The following is a 27,673-nucleotide window of genomic DNA, read 5'->3' on the forward strand; positions in this document are numbered from 1 at the left end:
CTATTTCGGCTACTCCTGCTACTGCGGCTACTCTTGCTGCTCCTACTCGATCCCTGGGATCTCACTTCATCCTGCCCATCATCCTCCTTTCCACTTTCAGCTCCTTTTTTGGCTCCTTGCTCTGCCGCTTCACTTTTGGCTCTTAACTGCCTCAGGATCTCATCCTTCATCCCAGCTACTTTAGAAGCTTTCAACCTAATGCCACATTTTTCTGCTATTTGTTTCAATTGATCCCTCGTGCAACCTTCCAAGTCCTCAGGCTTGCCTGACTCCACAAACGCTTGCACCTTATCCATCTTTGTCCTGTGAGTCTTCCCAAGAGAGAGAGTATACACCTGCGGTCACACAGGTGTGTCTCAGCAGGGGTGTACAAATCCACTCTTGGACAGGGTGTGGGTGTGTCAGTTCACTCTCCCGGACACAGGCCCCCAATTTATTATAGACTGTGGGTTGGTTGGTGTTGTCGTCGTTGATCCTTCTCTACGGACAACCCAACCCACAACTCGGTAGAGTGCTTATACTAGGAGATCACCCTTGGCGCTTCTGGCTCTTGGAGAGAGGCTCAACGTCACACATTTAGGGGATGCGGCTCCAACACTTAGCCTCGTTGTCACGTGCACACACCCACTCGAGCCGCTGTGACTCCCCACTCTCTCCTTAGGTGATATGATCTCCTCAATCCCCTTTTTGACTTATTAGTATTACCTTTTACCCTGTCCACGGCAGTGGTTCTTGGTTCTTTCTCTCTCTCTCTCCTTCTTTACTACCTCCTGGGAAGCCTCACTAGGACAAGGGCAAACACCAGCAAATTGGGATACATTTACTGGACAAAGCACATACACGATACATACACACATATAATAATAATGAATCCTATACTCTATAATATCACAATCAGGTTGCACTCCAACACCATCAGAACTCTATTATCAGCTTATCAAGTGGTATCCTATCTCCTGGTTCACCACCTGATACTATCAACCTCCTCAAGTTGATCAAGTCTACATACGCTTGCACTATCAGCAAGATAATGTATATATAGAAAACCAGCATTTGAATGCAATAACATATATCAGTATAAATGTTCATTGATACACAACAATGATTAATCGATCAATATCAGTCCTAGAACGCATACATCTGTAGATAATCCAGCCTACGACTGTAACTCTAAACTTCAGTATAAAAAACTCCTTGACATAAGAATGCCAGCAGTCACTCACCTCTCACTGCGTCTTGCACGCTAATGACAACCAAACACTATCAACTCCCTATAAGTAATCCACCAGAACTTCCCCTTCCACCTCTGGAAGTTCACTACCCTAATATCCTTAGGTTCTTCCGGGCTTCACTACCAGGATCCTCTGCAGCTCCTCCAGGCTGCTATCATGAAGTTTCCTTGAGCAACTACGGTGCTTCACCCTTCTGCTAGGGTCCTCCACAGCTCTCTTGGCTGCTACACCATGAAGTTTCCCCGAGCAACTATGGTGCTTCTCCACCTCTACAGAAGCACGTGACACTCCTCTTCACTGCTGCTTCTCCTCACAGCTCGAGGTCCTCTGCTCCACTACCTTGGAGTCTCATCAGCTACTTCATCTGCTGGCTTCGAAGTTCTCAGCAACTTCTTCCCCAAAGAACAAACCTGCAACCCATCGACACTCCAATAAAATGTTCCCCTTTAACACATAAACAAAATATATTCACACAATATGTTTGCCTCAAACCTCTATCTGTTCTCTACATACAGTGAGAGTGGACTCCCCCGTTTTGGGCGGGTCCATACTCCACCTCGCCTGGCGGCGGTCCTCACTCGCTGGGAGGGTCTTCCTCCGTCAGGAGCCGGGCTCCCTCAGTCGTCCGTCAGAGCTCAGAGGGGACGGACGTCGCTTCGTGCTCCTCCCTCTTCACTCTCCTATTTCAGGCTTTCTGCCTAATTAAAACATGTCTAACTTATAAATAAACATTGCTACTGTCGCTGGGCACACGACCAACTACAAGCAATCACTATGAACTGGCGTATATCGTGCTTACCACAGATTAACTGATCGAGGGCGCTTTCCCTCTGACGGCGTCTGGTCAGGGCGCTCCACACAGCCCACGAAAATGCCTCTGAGCAGCTTATTAAACTCTCCTCGCCGTCCAAGACTTGACACCACAACGTTCTCAGCTCAATTCCACAGCTGGCACGTCTGCACACTTCTCTTCTCTTAGAGATATATCACTAGGGGTTCCCTTCTGGCGGGAGCTCAAACGGAGCGCTGCTTCCCCCTGCGATGTCTGGCACTCAAGTGAGGTCAAGGTCCTCCGGAAGCGAGCCTCACGCCTCCAGCAAAACGTCCACATCTCTTCGCCAGTCATTTATCTGTTTTCTTCTTCATTGCCCATAATCTCAAACTGTTATACATATCCAAGCAACTATTTTACATATGCGTTATCACCTCAATATTTGCTAGACCTTCTAATCAGGTCAGGCTTGATGAATAACTCTCAAGGAGGGAGACTCGTTTCTCCTGCAGGCTGAGATCATAACAGTAGCCAACACCGTCCGCTGACTTAGACCCATCGGTGAAGACAGAAACGGAGCGGGAGTGAGAAGAAAAGTACTCGAGGAAAAGGCGTTTTAGAACCGTAGGAGGGGTAAAAGCTTTAGTGATACGGGTCAAGGATGTACAGAAGAGGGACCCTCCACGGGGGCAAAGAAGGAACAACACGAGGAGAAACATCAGAAATACGAACGGAAAGAGAATCCTGCAGGCGAGATAACCGGACAGAAAGAGGGAGGTGGTGAAGAGGAACAGGAACCGCAGCAGGGGTAAAAGTTAAAGCACGACAGAGGCGAGAGGAAGGATGTTGCAAGCACCGCGCAAGATAGCGAAGACAGTAGCGATCACGGCGGTCCTGGAGACAGGAAGCCAGTGTCAACATACAAGCTAAGGATGGGAGTCGAACGAAAGGCACCAGAACTGAGGCGCAACCCAGTATGGTGCAAAGCATCAAGACGGCGAAGAGTAGGAGAAGCAGACGAGTAAGCAGGGCAACCATAATCGTGCTTAGACAGGACGAGAGAGGAACGTAAAGCAAGGAGAGTGCGCCTATCTGCCCCCCAAGAAGTATGGGACAAGACCCGAAGGAGGGTAAGGGCCTTAGAGCACTCAACACGGAGGTAAGAGATATGGGGAGACCAAGACAAACGAGTGTCAAGGAATAACCCCAAAAGCTTCGCGGAATCTTTGTATTCAAGGGGATGACCATAAAGTGACAAAGAGGGACGAAGAACAACCCGTTTCCAGGTAAAAGTCATGGCACAAGTCTTAGAAGTAGAGAACTTGAAGCCATGATCTGTGGCCCAAGACAACACGGCATCAATTGCAAGTTGAAGCCGGCGTTGAAGGAGAGGCGAATCATCACCCTGACAACAAAGGGTAAGATCATCGACATAGAGAGCGGAGAAGACACCAGAAGAAAGAGAGGAAAGAAGACCATTGAGGGCAACCAGAAAAAGAGTAGTGCTCAGAACACTACCCTGGGGCACACTTTTGTATTGCTGAAAAGAGGGAGAGAGAGCGGTACCAAGGCGAACCCGAAAGGAATGACGAGAGAGGAAGCTGCGGAGAAAGAGAGGGAGATGACCACGAAGGCCAAAAGAATGAAGTTGAGATAGGATATGATAACGCCAAGTGGTGTCGTAAGCCTTTTCCAGGTCAAAAAGGACGGCAACAACGGAGGTCTTCGCAGCAAAAGCAGTACGAATATAGACCTCCAAGTTCACCAGGACATCAGTTGTGCTGCGGCACTTGCGGAAACCAAATTGTGAAGGGGAGAGGAGGTGATGGTGTTCCAGGAACCACATCAGACGAACGCTAACCTTGCGTTCAAAGAGTTTGCAGACACAACTTGTGAGAGCAATAGGGCGAAAGTCCTTAGGGGAAGTACCCAGAGACCCCGGTTTGCGAACAGGGAGGACAACGGCATCGAGCCAGCCCTCAGGGACTGACGACGACTCCCAGATCCAATTATACAGACTCAGTAAATACTGAGACGTGCTCGGAGGGAGATGGAGAAGCATCTCATAATGAATACCATCGGAGCCCGCCGCCGTAGAACCGCAGAGGGCCAGGGCAGAACGAAGTTCAGAGAGAGAGAAGGGATCATTATAGGGAAGCTGAAGATGAGTGCAGAAATCTAAAGGACGAGACTCAAGGACAGGTTTACAAAGAAGGAAAGATTGGGGAAGATGAAGACCAGAGCTAACAGAAGAAAAGTGGGAACCCAGTTCGGAAGCGACCTGCAACGGGTCCGCCACAAGAGTATCATGGAGGTGAAGGACCGGTGAAACATCGGGAACGAACCTACCCGCTATCTTGCGGATATGCTTCCAGATCTGGGCCAGAGGGGTTTCGGACGTAATTGTTGAGACATAAGATGGCCAACAATCACATTTAGCCGTACGGATGGCCCTACGGGCCACCGCACTCGCTTTCCGAAAGAAAAGAAAAGAATCGGTCGTCTGCCTACGGCGGTGCCTCTTCCAGGCTGCACGCTTACAGCGGACAGCCCGAGCACAGTCCGCATTCCACCAGGGAACGCACTTCCGTGGACCCCGAGAGAAAGAGCGAGGAATAGAGCGGAGGGCAGCGTTGAAGCCAATGTCCTGAACAAGGAGGACAGCGCGAGAGAGAGGCAGAAGGGAGAGGTCAGAGAGAGCAGCACTGAGGGTAAATAGGGTCCAGTCTGCCTTAGCAAACTGCCACCTAGGGAAAGAGAGGGAAGGGCGAAAAGAGAAAAAGGAAACAAGGATGGGGAAATGATCACTTCCATGGAGGTCATCAAGAACCTGCCACGTGAAATCTAAGTAAAGAGAAGAAGAGCAGAGAGAAAGATCAAGACAAGAAAGGGTGCGAGTCCGAGAGTCCAAATGAGTGGGCTCACCAGAATTCAGAAGAGACAGGGAAGAAGAGAGGAGAAACGGCTCAAGGAGGCGACCCCGGGTATTCGTCAGAACGTCACCCCAAAGAGAATGACGACAATTGAAGTCACCCAGCAGGAGCACAGGCTCCGGCAAGGAGTCTAGGTGGTGTTTCAAATCAGGAAGAGAGAGCAGAACACTCGGGGGGAGATAAATGGAACAAACTGTGTACCATTTCCCCCCAAAGATACGAGCAGCAGAACAATGGAGAGGCGAAGGAAAAAGCAAAGGAACAAAGGGAACATCAGCACGAATCAAGAGAGCAGAAGAATTAGAAGCCCCAGCAATGGCTGGGGGGGGGGGGGGGGAGAGAAAGGAATAGCCACGAAAACGACCAGGACGAGCACCAAGCATTGGCTCCTGGAGACAGACACAAAGGGGTGAAAACCGCGAAATCAGAAGTTGGATTTCGAGGAAATTGGCGTAATAACCTCGAACGTTCCATTGAAGAAAGGACAACGACGAGAAGAGAAAGGACAAAAACAGAGAACAAGGTAGAAACAAAGGCGAAAGAGCAACAGAGCACGTTAAAGAATATCAGGGTCAGCAAAGTCAGGGTTAGGGGGCATGGGTAAACTGAGCAAAGACGGAGGGAAGGAAACGGGAGAACAGATCAGAGGAGGGCGGGCGAGGTCCGGAGGAGAAGGAGGAGGAGGAAGAGGAGGAGACAACGGAGAGGAGCAGTCAAGGACAGCAGCAGGAAGAGGGGGAGTAGAAAGAGGGGAGCGCACCCCAGCAAGAGCAGCAACCGAAAGGGAAGCAGGGGTCAAAGAAACCTCCATAGCAGGAACAGGGGGCGTAATCACTGAAACGGGAGGGGTAGGAGCAACAGAGCCAGAAGTAGGAGCTGAGGAAGAAAGCAAAGCCTTCTTACCCGCCGGGGAAGAGGAAGGAGAGGAGCCAGGCTTACGCTTCTGACTTAAAGAGACCGGTGTCCCAGCAACTACGTACTGGGCAACGGATTCCAGTGTCTCAACAGGAGAAGCCGAACGAGAGCACACACGACGGCCGTTAGGAGAGCGATGGCCCGCCCGCACCGACAGGCGGTGGGGAGAGCCGATAGATGGAGGAAAAGGATGGGAAGGAGGATCGGCGGGGGACGAGGAAGAAGACACAGGAGACACGACAGACCGGGTAGAAGGAAGGGGAACCCCAGACAGAGGACCAGGAGGAGGATCCTTTGGGAGAGAACCCAAAGGAACAAAGGAGGGGGCAGTGGGCGCATCAGGGTCCAAGGCCCGGAAACGGTTGTGGGCCTGAGGAAGGTGGGAAGGACGAGGAGAAGAAGAGCGCAACACGCGAGCATAAGAGATGTTAGCATAAGGCAGGAGCCGGCGAACCTGGCGTCTCGCCTCAGGAAAAGATAAACGCTCCCGGTGCTTCAAGTTGAGGACGGCTGCCTCAAGCTTGTAATGGACACACGCACGGGAGAAGGTAGGATGGGCCTCACCGCAGTTGAGGCAACGAGCCTGGGGAGAAGTGCACTCCGACTTAGAGTGACCTTCGCCACCACACAAAGGACAGAGAGAGACAGTCCCGGAGCAGCGGAGGGCACCATGCCCAAACCTCCAGCACTTGTTGCAGAGCCGAGGAGAAGGAATGTACTCCTGGACAGAGCACCTGGCATTAGCAAGAATGACAGAGGGTGGAAGGGTCCTACCATCAAAGGTAATCTTCACAACCCGGAGGGGTTGACGACGACTACCACGAGGGGGACGAGTTAACGTGTCCACCTGGAGAATAGAATGGCCCTGGGCAGCAAGGATATGTTGAATATCATCGTGGCAGTCGCGCAGGTCCCGAACACCGGTCGCAACATGGGGCGGGAGCAAAATAGTGCCAACACTGGCATTCAACTGAGCGTTCTTTCGAGACCCTAACAGGGGTCTCGCCAAGGCAGGATAAGGCAGCCAAGCGGGAAGCAGCATCCTGAGAAGGAGCAGCAACGACACGTGTACTGAGACGAGTGGGGTTGAAAGTAATGGAGGCATCCACGGAATCAACGACATGTCGATGGAGGGAGAAATCGTCAGGAGGCGCAGAATCAAGAGGGAGGAGATCAAAATATTTGGCCCACGAAGCGGGACCAAACAAGGCTTGATAGGTAGCAGAACTGGAAGGAATCAAGCGAGGGCGGCCGTGACGAGGACGGCGGTGAGAACCCCCAGAGAGAAAGGGGTTAAAAGGCGCAGTAGTTACAACTAGAGAAGAATTATGCTGTCATAATAATGACAGCATTACACCAAAGATAGTATAATGCTCCTATTATAACACCAGAGATGGAATAATGCTCCCCATATAACACATGTGGTTATAATAATGCCTGCATAACACCAGGGATGATATAATACTCCCTGAATGACACCAGTAGTATAATGCTCCCTGTATAACATGATGGATGGTACAATGTTACCCGTATAACACAGGTGTGGTCATAATAATGCCTTCATTACACCAAGGATCCCTGTATAACACCAGGGATAGTATAATGCTCCCTGCATGACATCCAGGGATCGTATAATGCTCCCATTATCATACCAGGGATAGCATTAGGCTCCCCATATAACACATGTGTAGTCATAATAATGCCTTCATAACACCAGGGATGGTATAATGCTCCCCGTATAACAAAAAAGGATGGTATAATGCTCCTCATATATCATGGTCATAATAATGTCTGTATAACACCAAAGATGGTAGAAAGCTCGCCATATAACACAAGGGATGGTATAATGCTCCCTGTATAACACCAGGAATGGTATAATGCTCCCATTATAACACCAGGGATAGCATTAGGCTCCCCATATAACACATGTGTAGTCATAATAATGCCTGCATAACACCAGGAATATTATAATGCTGCCTGTGTAACACCAGAGACGATATAATGCTGCCTGTGTAACACCAGGGATGATATAATGCTCCCCGAATAACACATTAGTGGTAATAATAATGCCGACATAACACCAGGAATGATATATAATTATTTATATAACAGCGGAGAGTAAACTATATCTGGACCATTAGCAATAGAACCCAAGTACCTGCATGTTGACGAGTCCGCTGTGTATTATCTGCGTCACACCAGTGAAGGCGTATAGTAACCTTGTCAACACGTGTACAGACAATGTGTATTATCTGTGTCACACCAGTGAAGGCGTATAGTAACCTTGTCAACACGTGTACAGACAATGTGTATTATCTGCGTCACACCAGTGTAGGCGTATAGTAACCTTGTCAACACGTGTACAGACAATGTCTGTTGCAGCCGCGATGACACTATATTACATGGTCCGAACACATGCGGAGCCCACTAACATCTATTTGACATGAATGAAGACTTATAACACTTATGAAAATTATAAGTCTAACAAGACTTATAACGAGAGTATGCAACCACATGTGCACAATCCTAGTAATAATATACTGATGTTTATATAACAACCTGTGCACCTCAATTAATGGGTTTGAAAGTTTTAATCCCAATGACAACTATATGATACCAATAAGAACTTAATAATACATATTCATCAACCCTGACTGATTTTTTTTTTACCAGATTGGGGCCTTCCTAAATCACATGCACCCGTTCCTTCAGCGCCAGCAGCTCAACTACTCCATCTACTTTGTCGAGCAGGAAGGTTAGTGATGCTAATATTTCCTTGTTGAGGGCTTCTATCCCGGAGGGAGCCGGTCGGCCGAGCGGACAGCATACTGGACTTGTGATCCTGTGGTCCCGGGTTCGATCCCGGGCGCCGGCGATAAACAATGGGCAGAGTTTCTTTCACCCTATACCCCGTTTACCTAGCAGTAAAATAGGTACCTGGGTGTTAGTCAGGTGTCACGGGCTGCTTCCCGGGGGTGGAAGCCTGGTCGAGGACCGGGCAGCGGGGACACTAAAAAGCCCCAAAATCATCTCAAGATAACCTCAAGATCAAGATAACCTCAAGATCAAGATAACCTCTGACTAGTGCTCTTGCCTCTTAGTATAATTGGAAGAGGATCTCTCCAAATGTCATATGTGTTTGAGGTTAACTAAAAAAATCTAAATTATTTGAACAATGAACATTTCCATTTTTGTTTATATAGATTTACATTCACGATAACCTTGTTACTGTGATATTTGGGTCAAAGTTTTCAATGAAGGTTTGCTTTATTAACATTATCTTGGTGGCGGATGTAGATGCACAATGTTCACTACTGTGTCACATTCTTCAACTATTTTTTTTACCATTGTAGTCGATGTGGATTTTGCATTTAATGCAGCTGCTCTTGTTTGTTGAATGTTGAGTTTGATGCGCAGGGCTTCAGATGCTTCACAGTCCAGTAAGTAATGTAATAGTGGTGCCTCTGCTTCTGTTGCAAAGATAAGACACTCTCTAACTATTGGGTTTATTACCTCCCAGCAGCACTTGTAACCAAGTCTGAGTCTGTGTATGGCTACTGCAATGTCTTTGGATATTTTTTTGCCAGACATGAAAGAGGAGAACCCAGTGGCTTGTTCATTACACATCGCAGTGGATCTTCCTTCCGCTAATTTGGCTCTGTGGCGACTTTTGATAGTTGGGAGTATTTTCTTCTTGATTTTCTCCTTAATCTGTGAGAAACTTGGAGGTATTTTTACCTGTACAACAGGTAGAGCAGTGGCAGTTTTTGCTAGTGAGTCTGCCTTTTCATTACCAACTATGCCAATGTGACTTGGTATCCAATTTAGGGTGATTGACAGCTGTTTCGGTATCGACACCGTTGTTGGAGTGGGGAGTGGTATTTTCAATGCCATTTATGGACCTGCACTCCAACTACCAGGTATTAGGTGCGATGTAGTCAACGTCATCTGTTGGTGGTGGTGTGGCGCCGGTGAAAGACTCCTGTTTCATACCTCAGTTAGATGGTGAGGTCGATGATGATGACCTCTGGTGGGTTGCGTACTGATATCAATGCCATCTAGGTTGTGAAAGCAATTACAATTTCAATTCCCCGGTAGAAGGGTGTTATCCTAAGGTCACCCAATATGCTGACTGTCTAGTTAATGACGTTTTATGTTCACAGTGGTCACGTAAGGAGGCGATTGCGATGAGGAGGACAGTTCACCTTGGGCAGTCCAGAACTCTTGACTTGGTCTTGTGAGAGGACAAAGTGACCGCCGTCGGTAGTAGCAGTGTGTTAGTTGCTGGATTTATGTAGTGTTGTATGGACAGACGTACCCAGGAATTAGCCAAGAAGAGTTACGAGATGACGGTAGTGCATCTGTTGAGAAGTGCTGCTAGTGTATTGCTAGAGACTTCTGCCAGGGTGTTAGCTAACCCTGTACATGATTATTTAAGACCCCTGTCAGCTTGTGGCTGAAGCCCTTTGCCAGTGAATTTCTGGAGAGCAGATGTGGGGTACTAGGGCATTGTGATGATACGATGCGTAGACTGGCCCATGTCGAAGGTGTATTCGCCAGTGATTGCCATTGAGTGTAGACAATGTATATGTGAAGATAGTGGACTCACCAGGGCTTGATGAACACTACGGATCTACTGAGTGTCCTGAGTGAAAGCGACAGTGTAAATGTGTAGTTATAATTAGAGATATATATTGGTGAAGGTGATAATGTATTGGTGAAGGTGTAATTGCTTGTTGTTTATTCCCCCTTTATTCCTTGCACTGTTACTTGCTACCACCAATTCTTGAAAACTTACTATCGACTTTGGGTAGGATCAAGGAGAAGTTATGAGAAACGTATACAGAAAGAACCCTGTTACTGGCCCCAAGCTGGCTGTAAAAAGACAGTGTGCTTCTTTTCCTAGATGTAGGATTTATGTGATAAGTTGTATATTATCTCTGTGCTGGATGAATAACAATGCCTGAAACGAAGATTTAGAGATGGTATGAATGATGGCATCTTGTAAATTATTCTTAATTTCTTAATTTATAGCCTCTGTCAGGGAATATAATTCTGTTTGCAATGTTGAGTACCTACTGTTCATGCTCCAGTAAGTTTCATGGTTCTTAGTGTAACCTGCTGCCCCAGCAGAATCTTTTTTTTTATCAACTGATCCATGTGTGAAGATGTGAGTGGTTGTCGGTCATGAGATGGTTTCCATTTGTTGTTCTATTACTGCTTTGAACCTCTTGGAGTCACAAGCTGATTTTCTAACTGGTAATCCTTCAGTGATTACCTTTAAACTTGATTTTTCCCATGGAGGAGTTTGCCGAAAATGTTGATATAGGCGATCTTCTCCTTTTTCTCTAATAGTCAGTTTCAAGTCCACTTTCTCAATCTTTCGTTTCAATCTTGACCAGATTTTCCGTCCAAGTACTTGTTCTATATTGAAGGTTTCTATGCAGTAATCTGTTTACGCAATCTTTGATTGGCAGTCTGGCGGTGGTTCCACCACGTTTTACTGTTTTGGTGGATATTTTTTGTTTAATTTTGTTTTCTAAGGCTGGCAAGATGGTTTCCATTCTTAGATTCTCTCGCCATGAGAGAATAGGTGCTCGCAGTATTGTTTTGAAGGCATCGTTTTGAGACACTCCAGTTTCTCCCATTGGTTATCACTAAGGGATGTAAGAGCAGGAGCAGCATAGTCAATGAGTGACCTAACTGCTTGAACGTAGTACATTTTGAGTACTGGTAGAGATGCACCATCTCTAAAACTTGTCAGGGAATGCTAAGCTGAGTTTCTGGTTTTGTAACATTGCAGAAGATATTAAATTTCTTGAGTTAATTACAACTAGGTGTCTATTATGACACCAAAGTATTGAAAATTTTAGTGACCCACTCAATTTCCTTTCCTTGAATTGCAGCTCTGATGCCTTGAGTTCTCATTTTAACGGCCATTGGCACTATGGAGAAATGCCCGACAGACCACTGGAACATTATCTAACACAGTGCACAGTTACAAACCCATTAAGATTTCAACTTAGATTCAACAGAGCAGAGGAAGTTGTTAAACGCATAAGGCAAAATCTTACTGAAGCGACCATACGAATCATAACTACTCATACTCCGCCCAAGTAAAACAGAAACAAGCAACACTTAGTGGGCGAGCCAGGGGCTTAGGGCCCGCGCAGGAATATCCGTGAAAAAAATGGCCATTTCTTTGCATTTGTTGTTTATGCGTTCTGAGCATAAACTGCTATGCGTTCCACTTCCCTGCTGATGATATCTAGGCATTTTTGTGCACGATTCATAGCGCCTTTGCCATTGATGATAACCACAAAGTCGTCTGCATAGTTAAGCAGTTTGGCTTTTGGTAACTTGAGCTTCATGAATTGTTCCATGAGACAGTTGAAGAGGAAGGGCTTAGAATTCCTCCCTGCGGAGTCCCATTTTCCAGCCTCTTTGAGGAGGATGTTTTTCCTTGGAATTTGACTTTAGGTTCTCTGTTGATTATACTTTGGCAAATGCAAGAGCGTGTCCCTTGATTTTCTTATCCACAAGGCAGCACAGTGTAGCTGGAGCATTGGCTAGCTCTAAGGCTTTTTCAAGGTCCAGAAAAATAAGGATTCCTGGTTTGTCATAGATTTGATCCAGGTGGGAGGTAAGGCATTCTATGGGTTTTCTGTCAGTAAAATCATTTTGGTGCAGTGGTTTGGCTTTCCATTCAAATCAATTAAGAGCCATTCTTTCTGCAGCTTTGGCCTGTTCATCCTAAAGGTTTCCAATATGTCTTTTGTTGGCTTCGGTTCTTGGTGAATCAAGTAATTTATTATGAGCATTTAAGTTACCCGATATGATAATTGGTTTGGTGACTGTTATTTCAGAGATTGCAGAGAGATCCATATCGTGTTCTCATTGGCTCCTGTATACATTGAAGATGTATAGGATTGATTTCCTCATAGTGAGATTAACTCGAATAATTCCGACGTCCTCACCACAGTTAGGCAGGTCTCTGATTGCTGTGGCATTGATATGATTTCTTACTAGTATTGAAGTGCCTCTGGTGCCACCTTGTGCAATTGGGGAGTGGAAACCTTGATATCCTGTGATATTGATACTTCTTTCAGTCCTTGTAAATGTTTCTTGAAGTAAAACGATATCAATGTTGTCCTTGAGAAGCACTGCTCTGAGTGTTTGTGTTTTTTTTTGAATCCTTTGATATTCCAATGTATAATCATGAGTGTTGTTATGGGCCATTATTATGTTATAGTAGAGTCCACCAAGGACTCAAAACCATTGACTCGTTTGTAGTTTATTATGTGCTGATTTTCCCGACTGCTTGTGTCGTCTTAGTTAGAGTGGAGACGCCACTGGGCGCTGAAACCATTCAGCTTCGTCACCTTCTTCGATTTCATCGAGCATTACAGGTAGGGCTTGTAAACGTGTGGAAAAAACAAGTTCAATAGATTGTTTTTGGTCCTCTGTTAACATTTCCTTCTTTAAGTGAGGGTTGGTCTGTTCCAGTGCTTGGAATGCTTTGTCAAGCATCTTGCTGAAGGTCTGTCAGGGAGGCAATAATCATTGGAACAGTAGACACTTGATATATCTTTGGCTCCTTTTCTTTTTTCTAGGTATGTGAGAATCTGGGTTGGGTCGTGGTGTCTTTGCTACATTCAGGTACATTCAGGCATTAGAATATCAAGGGGGTCGTCATTTGTGCTTGGGATGTCTTAGAGGCAAGAGCAGGTGTACTCATTTTGCTCCCCTGATCTGTTCGGTTGTTGTTGCCTTGTGGAGTATTGCTTTGGTTTCACCAGTTATTCTAGGTCAGAGACAGGAGTTTTAGATTCAGCTACTCATAACAAAAGTTCCAAGAAGCACGGGCTATGGTGAGCTCGTAGTGGACTTAACTGGCACAGAAGCGGGGCTGTGAGAGAGAGACAGGAGAGAACATGTCGAATTTATACTGCTGGGAGGTCAGATGCATACAATTAGGTGACGAGAAAGGTGTAAAGGTAAGAGGCATGAGGAAATAACCTATACATAATAATATTAGTCACGTGTAGTGGGCATGGCGTTTTGAGCCGTGACGTCATCGTTGGCATCTTCACGTTCCGGTCTCGCTCTCACTCTTATGGTGGGTAGAGTTAATTGTTCCGCTATTGGAGTATTTATGGTATGTTGTTCTACTTTTATTTGAAGGCTTCAAGAATCTGAAATCTTTCAATGGATTTTGTCTAATATGCAAATGTTTTTATTCTGAATTTCTCTTGTTAGGGTGATGTCACGAGCCTCGTGAGCTTGGTCGACGTCGAAGTCACTCCTAATTGTTAAGTAAGTAAGTAGGCATCTATCAGTCTCAGGAGACTATGGAGTTGCGCTCTGGTTGTCGGTCTGGAGTAGCCTCTCCAAGGCGCAAATCCAGGGTAGGTTGATACGGTGGAGAAGCTGTTACCCATGCAGCAGGTCTCTCCTCTCCACGGCACCGAAATCCTCCAATGGAAAGACAAACGCCAATACAGTTGGTTCCTGTGCCGTCGCAGGAACTGTCAGAACGAGCTTGAATAACGAGGTTGACTGTAATGCATGTAATTTCTGTAGCTTCTAATTGTTAGAAGCTCCAGAAATCACATGTGTTAGTCAAAACCAAAGAGATCCCAGGTTAGGTTAGGTTATAATAGATTTGGCTCCTATTCATGTTCTCCCCCTTTCAACTGTGGGTGAGCAGGGAAACGGGCCTTACCCTTATATCCTGTAAAGAGGCTCCCATTTTCCAGGATATCAGAGGGGGAATCCGAAGGGAAATGTTGCCAAGCTGTGTGCTCCTTAAAGGGGGCCCTCCATCCATTGCCAAAGTTTGGTTATCTCCTCCCTGAAGATTCTTGATGCTGTAGGAATACACGTTGAAGGGAGCACCATCCTGGAGAGGGGAACCTGCTGTCGTCCGGTCCTCAGAAGGTCGCGCTTCTGTAGTGTAGAAAGTTTGTGTGCCTCTTCCGGTAGAATCCTCTCTGTTCGGGAAACACGACCAAATTATATAACAATCCTTCTTGAGTTCGCTGTTAACACTCGTTATCCGTTTTATTCGGATAACTAACGAATAGGCGAGAGATCTCTTTAAGGATGCTGGATGACAGGAAGTATGCAAGAGATAAGAATGCAGGTTAGAATCTTTTTAAACCATTTTAGTTTAGTCTCTTTCTCATTCAAGTTATACACAGGTGTCGAGGAAGGGTAGCTCCTTGGGGATAGATTCGACTGTAAAACCCCAATCTGGGCGGAAACCATTAGCCTATGTGTGAAAAATATTGACCTCTACCTCACACACACTCCAATCGCTGTTCCTTTAATCTGTCGGTAAGCTATTGTCAGAACACAGGAGCGTGTCCTTTAGGTTACAGTCTAAGACATGGCGCAAGCACCGTCCCACTAGCACCCTCCCAGGGGAAACGTCTTACTCCGGCGTCTGGTAGGTCGTCTGCAATTTCTCCTTTTGTGTTCCTCAAAGAAAGCTGTTACTTAACGGATTCCTGCCACTTGAGGTGTGCTTGGGTACAAGGCCGAGACATCTAGAGAGAAAAGGTTGGCTCCTTCCTGATATGGTTGGTTAAAGTCAGCAATTTTACGAAGAAAATATGTAGGGTCGTACAGTCTCTCAAGCAATAGTTTCAGTAGTGGAGAGAGGATCGCTGAGAGGGTTATATCTACCGGCCTCGTTGGAGCCCTCCAACCATTCAGATCCGGCCGTCCTACCAAGACCCTCTGGAGGGATGATAGTCTTTAAGAACTCTTGCTAAGAAATATTGAGGAGGAAACATAGTAATGTGGATCATGAAGCTATCTCTTGGTGCCGCTGAGAATATTCCTCCTCTCTTCCTGTTTTCAACTGGAACTGGACCGCCAACATAGTTGTTGTCCAGGAGGATAATAAGACTTGCTTCCGTTTGCCGCAGGTTGGAGCGTCACCTCTGGGTTTGCCGCAGGTTAGAGCGTCACCTCTGGGTTTGCCGCAGGTTGGAGCGTCACCTCTGGGTTTGCCGCAGGTTGAAGCGTCACCTCTGGGTTTGCCGCAGGTTGGTCACCTCTAGGTTTGCCGCAGGTTGGAGCATCACCTCTGGGTTTGCCGCAGGTTGTTCACCTTTAGGTTTGCCGCAGGTTGGAGCATCACCTCTGGGTTTGCCGCAGGTTGGTCACCTCTAGGTTTGCCTCAGGCTGGAGGGTCACTTTTAGGTTGGATGCAAGTTGGAGGGTCACCTCTGAGTTTGTGTACAGTTGAGGTTCGGAGGTGTGTCGCCTCCATTCCTGTTCCAAGACTGGTCTCTTCTTGTGCTGTTGTTTTAATTGTGGCAGAAATGTCCATTCCACCAATTTCCACGTCCTTCCAGTCGACTTGTTACCCTGAATCCTGTAGTTCCTTGTGTCTCTACTGAAATCCTGTCTGCATGTCTTTCCTTCTACAGTGTGGTAGAAGGGCGGCCTCTGGTTGACATGTTGCCTGTTGTACTTTATTTTTTCTTTGACTTCTAGGAGGAACCCATTGTTCTGTCTGCATGTTCCCTGGTTCTTATCAAGCAACGAGCCCCAGATGTGCATGAATGATATTGTATTATTCATACAATACTTTTCGTGACGTTAGTTTATTTCAGAGGTGGCCATACCGCGGCTCGGGAGCCACATGCCACCATTTGACCTTTAATATGCCGTTCGTGAGCAATTCTAGTGAATTCAAATATTCTAGAAATGTCGTCCTGAATCCAGAGCAAGAAACGTATGGCTATATAAACAGCTGGGATACTTAGGGAAGGGAGAATAGAATAAGTGCGGGCCTAGCTTGTACACTTCATATTAAATCTAATTTTTAGTGTATTTGAAAACTTTGTGAAGGAAAATATCTTACAAATTGTAAAATACGAAAATATGAAAAGGAAAACTCAAATTTTCAGCCATAGTCGGAGGAAGAGTTTGTTCTGTAATGAGGTTTGTGAAGGGGAAGCATCGTGCTGTCCTTACAAACCAACACCTGACGAAGCTAATTCGCTCTGACAACATATCAGCCAGATTGGGAACGACTTATATGCAAGATGAAGACATAAAAGACCAATACTAGCACTAAACAGCGTCTTAAATTGCTTGATATGTGTAGCATTGTATTTTTGTCAAAAAAATATAATTTTAATAATTAAATTTCTTACTTACAAAATTAATCTTAAAATATTTCAATTTTCTGCTCTACTTTTTTGTTAAATATTTGTCTCTCTGATTGCTGAAACTAACACAAATTAAGTTTAAAAACTGCTTGCATGAATATATATATTATGGCATTCAATGTGCAGATTTTTAAATTTAAATACAATTTTTGTAAAAAAACTGTATATAACAATAAAAACGTAAGTGTAAATTTTGTTGATGTCTGTGGCTCTCAAACATCTGAGCTTTATCATTTGTGGCTGATAAATGTGAGCAAGTTGGACCACTCTCGGTTTATACAAGGCGTTCACTACATCAGTCACACCTGACTGTCGACTCCAGCCACATGACTGGTCCCACTCCATAATACCTAATTATATCTGGTACTACTTTATTACAAGTAGCTTCTTTTACCCAACAGCTTCTAGCTTCTACCACGGTAAGTATCGTGTCCAGGTTCTGAGAGGCGGGTGATAGGCCTGATGTTGCTGCCTGACAATATGTTGATCAATACATCCACTGACTAGACTCCATGGTCCCTGGAAGACATACACTAACTTTTTTTCTTGTATTCCTAGACTAAATCCTTCCCAAATTTCTACTTTTAAATCCCAGAACAATCAAATTCCTCTCTGTTCCTTTTGTTTTGTTGTAGTAATGAGCAGCTGTCCTGCTTACACGTTCCCACTAATGTTCTCATAGTTTTCATTCAAGTTCTCATCCTGTAAAACAAAGAAATGGTCTATCATATTAACCGCTGCCTTCCTGATTATTGGCTGGCACTCCTTTGCCATGGTTCTAGCTCCTCATTTATCGTCTACTCTCCGGGTATCCTGCTGGAGAGTAGACGTTCTATGTCTTAGCATGCTATTAGATGTTTTAAGCTCTCTAAGCCTGGTAACTTCTGGCCTAAAGTTCCAGTCTTGAGTTAAGGGCATGATGTGTGCAACTGCTGTTGACTCGCCAGTTGCTATTTATCCAAGTTGTCATACATATGTTTGAAATCATTTGAATCGATCAGAGTTCCGGAATTTAATAAACAAGTGCAGGAGTCATTAGTTTACGTGCTATTTTATATTCATATTCACCTAATTTTGTTTTCATATTTTCTAAAGTCTGTTAGTTTATTGATTTTATTTCCCTAACTACAACTCTTATTTTCCTGTCAATGTATTCGTTCTACACAGACAAACCAACATGTTACAAGTAATGGTAATGTTCCCGTATTACGTTGACAATACATTTATGTATCACATCTCTGCTCTAACAGGGTCGGCACCCTTCAATCGCGCCAGTTTACTGAACGTGGGCTTCAAGGAGGCCCGCAAGGAGGGTCCGTGGGACTGCTACGCCTTTCACGACGTTGATCTGCTGCCTGAAAATGACTTCCACCTCTATCACTGTTCACCTCAGCCAAGACACCTGGCTGTTGCTCTCTCAACATTCAAATATAGGTGAGAAAAGACACCTGCATTTGATGCTCGTGTCTTCTTGTGCTAATAGTCAAATGTTGACTGTTCGCATCAAATGTTAGACATGTGCTAATAGTCATATTTGTGTTTTTATCTGGTAATATCAGAGGAAACATTATTAACTCAATAATGTATAACTTTTGGAAGGGAAGAATAAGACTCCACAGACGACTGTTAAATAATTTGAAGTCAAAACTGATGGGGATAATATTTAGTTCTCATTTCAAAGTTTTGTCGTTGCCACCACAACGGCAAAGTTATGTTGTTGCCACCACAATGGCAAAGTTTTGTTGTTGCCACCACAACGGCAAAGTTTTGTCGTTGCCACCACAACGGCAAAGTTTTGTCGTTGCCACCACAACGGCAAAGTTTTGTTGTTGCCACCACAATGGCAAAGTTTTGTTGTTGCCACCACAATGCCAAAGTTTTGTTGTTGCCACCACAACGGCAAAGTTTTGTTGTTGCCACCACAACGGCAAAGTTTTGTTGTTGCCACTACAACGGCAAAGTTTTGTCGTTGCCACCACAACGGCAAAGTTTTGTTGTTGCCACCACAACGGCAAAGTTTTGTTGTTGCCACCACAACGGCAAAGTTTTGTTGTTGCCACTACAACCGTAAAATTTTGTCGTTGCCACCACAACGGCAAAGTTTTGTTGTTGCCACCAGAACGGCAAAGTTTTGTTGTTGCCACCACAACGGCAAAGTTTTGTTGTTGCCACCACAACGGCATAGTTTTGTTGTTGCCACCACAACGGCAAAGTTTTGTTGTTGCCACCACAACGGCAAAGTTTTGTTGTTGCCACCACAACGGCAAAGTTATGTCGTTGCCAATACAACGACAAAGGTTTCGAACGGAAACAAGTAGAGTGCTGAGTACCTTGAGTGACTGCTTCAAGGTTACCGCTAATAGAGACGGAAGTGTGAGTATTATGATCACATATGTGTAAAGGAGAACTAAAATAGCAAGTTCCTAAGAACTGATGCCATAGAAGTATCTACAGAAGTAATGTAACTATGTTTTGTAGGCTTAAGACTCAACCCTGGCATGTCTGTTCAAATAATTAGGAGAACAGTTTTTGTGTAAGTTGAATAAATGAAGCGTTTTTGTGAAAAAGGAGCAGTACTAGATTTGAGACACATGCTATAAACAAAAGCTAATTAGACTTTCGTAGAGCAGTGTAATTACAAAGGAAAATGTTTATTTACATTTTATAACAGTCTCCAGTGTTGAGGCAGTCTTTCATGTGTTGTAGTGTTATCTTCAAGGACATATTAAATGTAATTTTGATATTGATAAAAGATTTGTTCCAGAAAACAGGTAAAGAATATTTATATACGAATAAAATGTGAGTAAATAAGAGCATAAATAAATAGAGTAAATAAGAGTACATGCCATATGAGTGAAGGTTTAGTGTGGGCTGCAAGGGAAGGATTACAATTGAAACGTAAGCAAGAGTGCAAATGTCATCAAATAACATAAAAATAAACAGAACTAATAATATTGAAAGATCTGTGGTAGAATAAAAGGTAGATCTGGCGACAGAAGAGAAACTTGGAGACCTCATCAATTGAGGAAGAAAGTATAGGAAAATAATCAATAGCAACTCGAGATCTATCAGAGTATGATAGAAATTATTACATGGAGAAAATGTATAAAGATTTGTTATCACTAAGCACGATGGTTTAGTATAACTTTTCATAATACTTTTATAATAAATAATTTTATAATACCTTATATTTTTATAATAATGTGGCTAAGGAGTTCATAACTAACCCACAAATCTAAAAATCAAGAAACTACGACATTTCGGGTTGTACAGGACTAAAGTCATTCTCCGACTTGAAAATGGTCCGGGATGGACAGAAACGTCGAAGTTTTATAATTTTCACCCCCTCCCCATCTGGCTAGTTGGCGCTGTGAGGGGGGCTTGGTGGACGGCTGCCGGAGTGTGATGCTCCGTGGGACAGTCCTCTGTCCTTTTCTGGCCTTGCGCTCCTGCTGCTCTCTTTAATTGTGCCAGATCGCTTTTCCTTTTCCTTATGTTTCGTTTTTCTCCCCCTCTTCTCTTATCTGCTTGTCGTTTCCTGCCGACCTTTTGCTTGTTTTGGTTATTCCTTTGGACTTCTTCTATTTTGACGCCCAGGTGCTTGAGGAGGCATACTCTTGCACCCGTAGAACTGTACTACCCAATGTCTCGAGCGAGGGGAACCTTTTATTGTCAATACCCTTTTCGTCGCTGAACCCGATCTCGACAGACTGACGGTTCTTAAGGTGGCATTTGTGGGGCGTATACTCGCGACGCACCCCTAGGGGGCCCCAGCATGATCAGCGATAGCTTACTGTTAGGTGTCCTGCCTCTAATTGCGGCTCCATGGTGGGTATTGGGGCACATTCGTGAATGAATTTGTCTCTCTTTATCTGTATGTCGTTGAATGTGTCTGTTGTACCCTCTATAGCTCGTGGGGTGGGCGACCAAATCCCCGATTCGGCCTGTATTGGAAGACCAGGCTCTGTAGCTCCCGCTGCGTTGGGCCACGACCTTGCTCCTCCTTTTACCCTCCTGACTTCTTCCCCCAGCTCCCCTCCCTCCTCTGTGGTTGGGTCGAGCCTCAAGTCCCCAGTGGTGACCAATTCGTCCCCTGGTGCGGCTAAGTCTCTCGTTGTGACTATTGCGACTTTTAACCCCTCTCTCTCTGGGGGTTCTCAACGCCGTCCGTGCCACGGCCGCACTCGTTCGATTCCTTCCAGTACTGATGCGTATCAGGCCTTGTTTGGTCCCGCTTCATGGGCCAATTACTTTGATCTCCTCTCTCTTGATTCTGCGCCTCCTGATGATTTCTCCCTCCATCGACATCTTGTTGATTCCGTGGATGCCTCTGTTACCTTCAACCCCACTCGTCTTGGTACACGTGTCGTTGCTGCTGCTCCTCAGGATGCAGCGTCCCGCTTGGCTGCCTTATCCTGCCTTGGCGAGATCCCTGTTCGGGTCTCAAACAACGCTCGGTTGAATGCCAGTGTTGGCACTATTCTCCTCCCACACCATGTTGCGACCGGTGTTCGGAATCTGCAGGACTGTCACGATGATATTCGGCATATCCTTGATGCTGAAGGCCATTCTGTTCTCCAGGTAGACTCATTTACTCGTCCCCCTCGTGGTGGTCGCCGTCAACGCATTCGGGTTGTGAAGATTACCTTTGATGGTAGAACTCTTCCATCCTCTGTCATTCTTGCTGGTGCCAGGTGCTCTGTCCAGGTGTACATTCCTTTTCCTAGGCTTTGTAACAAGTGCTGGAGGTTTGGGCATGGTGCCCTCCGCTGCTCTGGGACTGTCTCTCTCTGTCCTTTGTGTGGGGGCGAAGGTCACTCTAAGTCGGAGTGCACTTCTCCCCAGGCTCGCTGCCTCAACTGCAGTGAGGCCCACCCTACCTTCTCCCGTGCCTGTATCCATTACAAGCTTGAGGCAGCCGTCTTCAACTTGAAGCACCGGGAGCGTTTATCTTTTCCTGAGGGGAGGCGCCAGGATTGCCGGCTCCCGCCTTATGCTAATATCTCTTATGCTCGCGTGTTGCGCTCTTCCTCTCCTCGTCCTTCCCACCTTCCTCAGGCCCACACCGTTTCCGGGCCTTGGGCCCTGATACGCCCACTGCCGCCTCCTCTGTTCCTTTGAGTTCTGTCCTGAAGGGTCCCCCTCCTGGTTCTCTGTCTGGGGTTCCCCTTCTTTCTGCCCGGTCTGTCATGTCTCCTGTGTCTTCTTCCTCGTCTCCCTCCGATCCTCCTTCCCATCCTTCTACTCCATCTAATGTCTCTGCCTGTCAGTGTGGGCTGATGTCCATCGCTCTCCTACCGGCCGTCGTGTGTGCTCTCGTTCAGCTTCTCCTGTTGAGACACTGGAATCTATTGCCCAGTACGTAGTTGCTGGAACACCTGTCTCTTTAAGTCAGAAGCATAAGTCTGGCTCCTCTCATTTCTCCTCCCCGGCAGGTAAGCAGGCTTCGCTTTCTTCCTTGGCCCCTACTTCTGACTCTATCGCCCTTTCCCCTTCCATTTCGGTGGTTGCACCCCCTGTTCCTACTATGGAGGTTTCTTTGGCCCCCGCTTCCCTCTCAGTTGCTGCCCTTGCTGAGGTGCGCTCCCCTCTTTCTACTCCCCCTCTTCCTGCTGCTGTTCTTGACTGCTCCTCTCGGTTGCCTCCTCCTCGTCCTCCTCCTCCTCTGGACCCCGCCTGTCCATCTCTGGTCTGTTCTCCTGCTTCCTTCCCTCCGTCTTTGCTCAGTTTACCCATGCCCCCTAACCCTGACTTTGCTGACCCAGATCCCGACTTTGATCTTCTTTAACGTGCTATGTTGCTCTTTCACCTTTGTTTCTTCCTTGTTCTCTGTTGTTGTCCTTTCTCTTCTCGTCGATGTCTATTCTTCAATGGAACGTTCGGGGTTATTACGCCAATTACCTTGAACCCCATCTTCTAATTTCGCGGTTTTCGCTCCTTTGTGTCTGTCTCCAGGAGCCGATGCTTGGTGCTCGTCCTGGTTGCTTTCGTGGCTATTCCTTTCTCTCCCCTTCCCCCCCCCCCCCCCTCCAGCTGTTGCTGGGGCTCCTAACTCTTCTGCTCTCTTGATTCGCTCTGATGTTCCCTTTGTCTCCTTACTTTTTCCTTCGCCTCTCCATTGTTCTGCTGCTCGTATCTTTGTGGGGAAATGGTGCACTGTTTGTTCCATTAATTTCCCCAAGAGTGTCCCGCTTTCTCTTCCTGATCTGAAACACTTGTGGGAACCGACCTGTGAGATTTATATTTATTTAATTTATATGAATTTATATAGAATTTATATTTACGTTAATTTATATACTTCGATAGCAATTTGTATGATGATAAGTGGACTGTATTTCTGCAATAATCTCATAATCTCACAAATCGATCCTCTACACATTAGGGGGGTTTATTAAATTTATATATATGCCGCCAATCAAACTACAGTATTAGACTACATACATTATTAAACATTGAAGAGGTTCCTTATCTTATTTGTACAGCAGGCCTTAGTCCACCAGGTATAACCAGGATGTAGACACCACATTTTCCCTCTTTGAGGTAGCTTCCAACACCCTAGTAACTGATGCACAAAGCATGCTTCCTTGTCTTGACCTGTCAAAAGGGCGCTAGCTGTGAAGCCAGAATCCTAGTATATGACAGGTATATCAGAGAAAACACTGTACATGGAACCATACAGACCTAGGCTTAATTACCTTTAGTATGAGGCGATCTCGTGTTCTAACCGGGACACCCTACCTAATGACATCAATGGCCACAAATGATAGATAAATGGGTTTTGGTAGAACACTTAACTTGTTTTGTTGACAGGGTGTTGATGATGGTACACCTTTGGTTTCCATAACACTTCGTCCAAGTAAATTTAACAGGAGCCGAATTGCTCCCTGCGCCTCTGGTCTCAGTATAAACAATGGCTGCCCCTCCCTCACCACTGACACCTGGCTTACATTGTCCAGATGACAGAAAGTGATAGAAGGGTCACATTTACTCTACTTTAATATTGATAATTAAGTTAATTTATATGAGATGTTTTTATGATGGAAAAGTCCAAAGACTAATATATTTAAGAATAATTCCCACCATAATAGGCGGTGAATATATAATAGTGTGTGGTAATGATATCCTGTTTTCTATAGACGGGAATTCCACTACAAGTTACATTTTCTATGGGTAACTTGTTTATACAACACAGCAACTATTATCTGTCTGTATGATATTAAATGGTGTCGGATTTTCCGACATAATTCCCCAGGGGCTGCTCACGGGTCGAAGTCCTAATTAGAACAGACGAACACCGATACTCCTCCTTCGAATTATTAGATTAATTTGATGTTAGTAGTTAGTAATCACACATTTGTGCGTCTGTTCATACAGGACGGATGTCCTGTACTAGAGTTGCAGGGGTTAGAAGTCTAATGCGATTTCATTTCCCTGTCAACTCTTGAAAGGCTAATATTCAAGCCTAAATACATATTATTTAACCCAGAAGACTGGATGTGATCAAGTACTACAGTCAAGTATGATTCAGGGACTGCAGTGACATCAGTGACATTAGATATAACTTGAAGTTTGTTCAGGTAACTGGTCACTGATATATAAACACTGAGGCCCATGGAATACATCTTGATTAAATAATAAATGTATCAAATCAGTCATCAAATTTATTGGGGTTTAATTTAGTTAATTGATTCAGAAGATTGAATAGCTCATCATTGAAGTAAAGTATGGTTCTGAGACTGCAGTGGGTTCAGTGACATTGGTCGCAGTGACTTGTAGCTGTTTAGGCTACTGTTCACTGATTTGCCACTGAGGCCTCATGAACTCATCTCCAGCTTTAAATGATGATACTAACATCAACTTCTGTTGGTATAGTCAGCTGTAATCTCCTTAGTATAATGCTACTGGAGAAATATAATCAGCTGACAAATTTAGATTTCTATTGGTATTGTTTATCTGCAGTCATAGGTCTCCTCAGGCTTGATACTGGGCCTGAGAGTAATTTACCTCCTGCAGAGTTTAACATGGTTATGCCCTGATATTTAGTAGGGGCTACCGATGAATCGATGGCAATAGTCTGCCCCTACAAGGAGACCGAAGTCGGTGAGGTGATCAGACATAATGTTATCTGCCAATTTTATTCCTCTATTTTTCAGGAATTTGGCTGTAGCTCTCAGACCTTGAACTTGTAAGTCTACTGGTATTTTGTCCACCACAATGGCTTGTACTCGACAGACGTACCTGCCTAAGCGTACTGATGGTTGTACCACCTGGTAGACTTGAGGTCCTGCATCTGTTACAAACCCTGAGATATTGAATGACATCTGGGCTACAGGCTTTAATTGTAGTTCATCTGCCAACTTTTTAGTGACATATGTTCTATGGGATCCTTGGTCAAACAACCCACGGGTATGGACCTTGGCCCTCTTATTCAGGATGGTAATTTGGGCAGTAGGCAAAGTCGTATTACCTTTAGACTTTGCCGATTGGACACTCTTTGTTTGTTGCACCTTGCAGTACTGTACTGTGGTGGGAATGCTATCTTCCACCTTGGGTCTTGAATACGTTAATTTCGTATATTTGCACAGTGCTGCATGGTGCCTACCTCTTCTACACCTGTTACAGGTGTTGAATTGGGTATCACAATAGTCTATGTTGTGTGACTTGTTAATTGGGCACCACTGGCTCATAAATTGTGAGCAAGTACTGATGGTAGCCTAGGATAAAATTTCTGCACTCACTAGGCGATAATCCTACCTCCACTAGAGGTTAGCACTTAAAATTAATACACATTATATATATACAATCATACACACTAATGATTTGAGTGATAAACCAGTGTCATGGAAGTACCTTTAGGTTAGCTCTTCTATATCACCCTAGGATGGAAGAGACACTAATTAATCACTCAAAGGTGTGATGATCATAAGTAAATTATTATATATACAACTCAACTCGGGTTGATAAAAATTACACCCAAAATAGGGTCTATACCATTCATTAATGGTGCTAGGTTGTTCAATATAGTACAACTGACTATGGTAATAATGGGACTAGGATGAACGGTAATAGTTCAACTAGTCAGTGGTAATATCCTACCCTGTTGTGGGTTGGCAATTAGTAAATATTATATTGTGAACACTAGTGCAATATATATTAAATAATTCTTTGTTTTGGAGAAATAATATACACAATTATTGATGATAGCCTCTTAATTAGCCTCTATAAAACTTCTAATATTATCAAGAAATATTAAATATTATTAGTGACCTCGCGAAATAAACTCCACAAAATTCGTGGATAATCTCTCGCGATATTTAACACCACGAAATCCGTGAACAATCTCGCGAAACCACAGCCACTACTTTGGCTGGCTTCAATATTAGCGCTGTCATTTCACAGAATAACACGCCACCAAATCTGTGGGTGTGCATGAAACCGCTGACTAAGGCTGATCTGAACTGAGCGGGGCTCGTGAACTCGCTCTTGAGGCAACGCCGCCGTCTTTGACTGCAGGCCTTTGTTTAAATCACACTGCACTAGTTTATTTAATGAATCCACTGGTTAACTGGTTCATCCGTTACTAAGATGACCAAATATGGGTTCATAGGACCAATAATCTGTTATCCGGTTCAAAGATGACCAAATAATGTGGGAACCGACCTGTGAGATTTATATTTATTTAATTTATATGAATTTATATAGAATTTATATTTACGTTAATTTATATACTTCGATAGCAATTTGTATGATGATAAGTGGACTGTATTTCTGCAATAATCTCATAATCTCACAAATCGATCCTCTACACATTAGGGGGGTTTATTAAATTTATATATATGTCGCCAATCAAACTACAGTATTAGACTACATACATTATTGAACATTGAAGAGGTTCCTTATCTTATTTGTACAGCAGGCCTTAGTCCACCAGGTATAACCAGGATGTAGACACCACATTTTCCCTCTTTGAGGTAGCTTCCAACACCCTGGTAACTGATGCACAAAGCATGCTTCCTCGTCTTGACCTGTCAAAAGGGCGCTAGCTGTGAAGCCAGAATCCTAGTATATGACAGGTATATCAGAGAAAACACTGTACATGGAACCATACAGACCTAGGCTTAATTACCTTTAGTATGAGGCGATCTCGTGTTCTAACCGGGACACCCTACCTAATGACATCAATGGCCACAAATGATAGATAAATGGGTTTCGGTAGAACACTTAACTTGTTTTGTTGACAGCGTGTTGATGATGGTACACCTTTGGTTTCCATAACACTTCGTCCAAGTAAAATTAACAGGAGCCGAATTGCTCCCTGCGCCTCTGGTCTCAGTATAAACAATGGCTGCCCCTCCCTCACCACTGATGCCTGGCTTACATTGTCCAGATGACAGAAAGTGATAGAAGGGTCACATTTACTCTACTTTAATATTGATAATTAAGTTAATTTATATGAGATGTTTTTATGATGGTAAAGTCCAAAGACTAATATATTTAAGAATAATTCCCACCATAATAGGTGGTGAAAATATAATAGTGTGTGGTAATGATATCCCGTTTTCTATAGACGGGAATTCCACTACAAGTTACATTTTCTATGGGTAACTTGTTTATACAACACAGCAACTATTA

At 44.7% G+C, this 27,673-nt stretch overlaps 1 protein-coding gene across 1 annotated transcript in view; it reads left to right on the forward strand.

Moving 5' to 3' along the window:
* The window catches only part of LOC138365884 (beta-1,4-galactosyltransferase 4-like), a 95,552-nt gene that overhangs the window by 48,714 nt on the left and 19,165 nt on the right, over positions 1 to 27,673 (forward strand). The window contains exons 3-4 of the mRNA XM_069326586.1: positions 8,526 to 8,607; positions 18,292 to 18,475. Coding sequence (XP_069182687.1) covers positions 8,526 to 8,607; positions 18,292 to 18,475 — 266 coding nt within the window. The remainder of the gene's footprint in view (positions 1 to 8,525; positions 8,608 to 18,291; positions 18,476 to 27,673) is intronic.

This window comes from Procambarus clarkii, chromosome 2 (assembly GCF_040958095.1).
Source record: "Procambarus clarkii isolate CNS0578487 chromosome 2, FALCON_Pclarkii_2.0, whole genome shotgun sequence".
NCBI classification, from domain to species: Eukaryota; Metazoa; Arthropoda; class Malacostraca; order Decapoda; family Cambaridae; genus Procambarus; species Procambarus clarkii.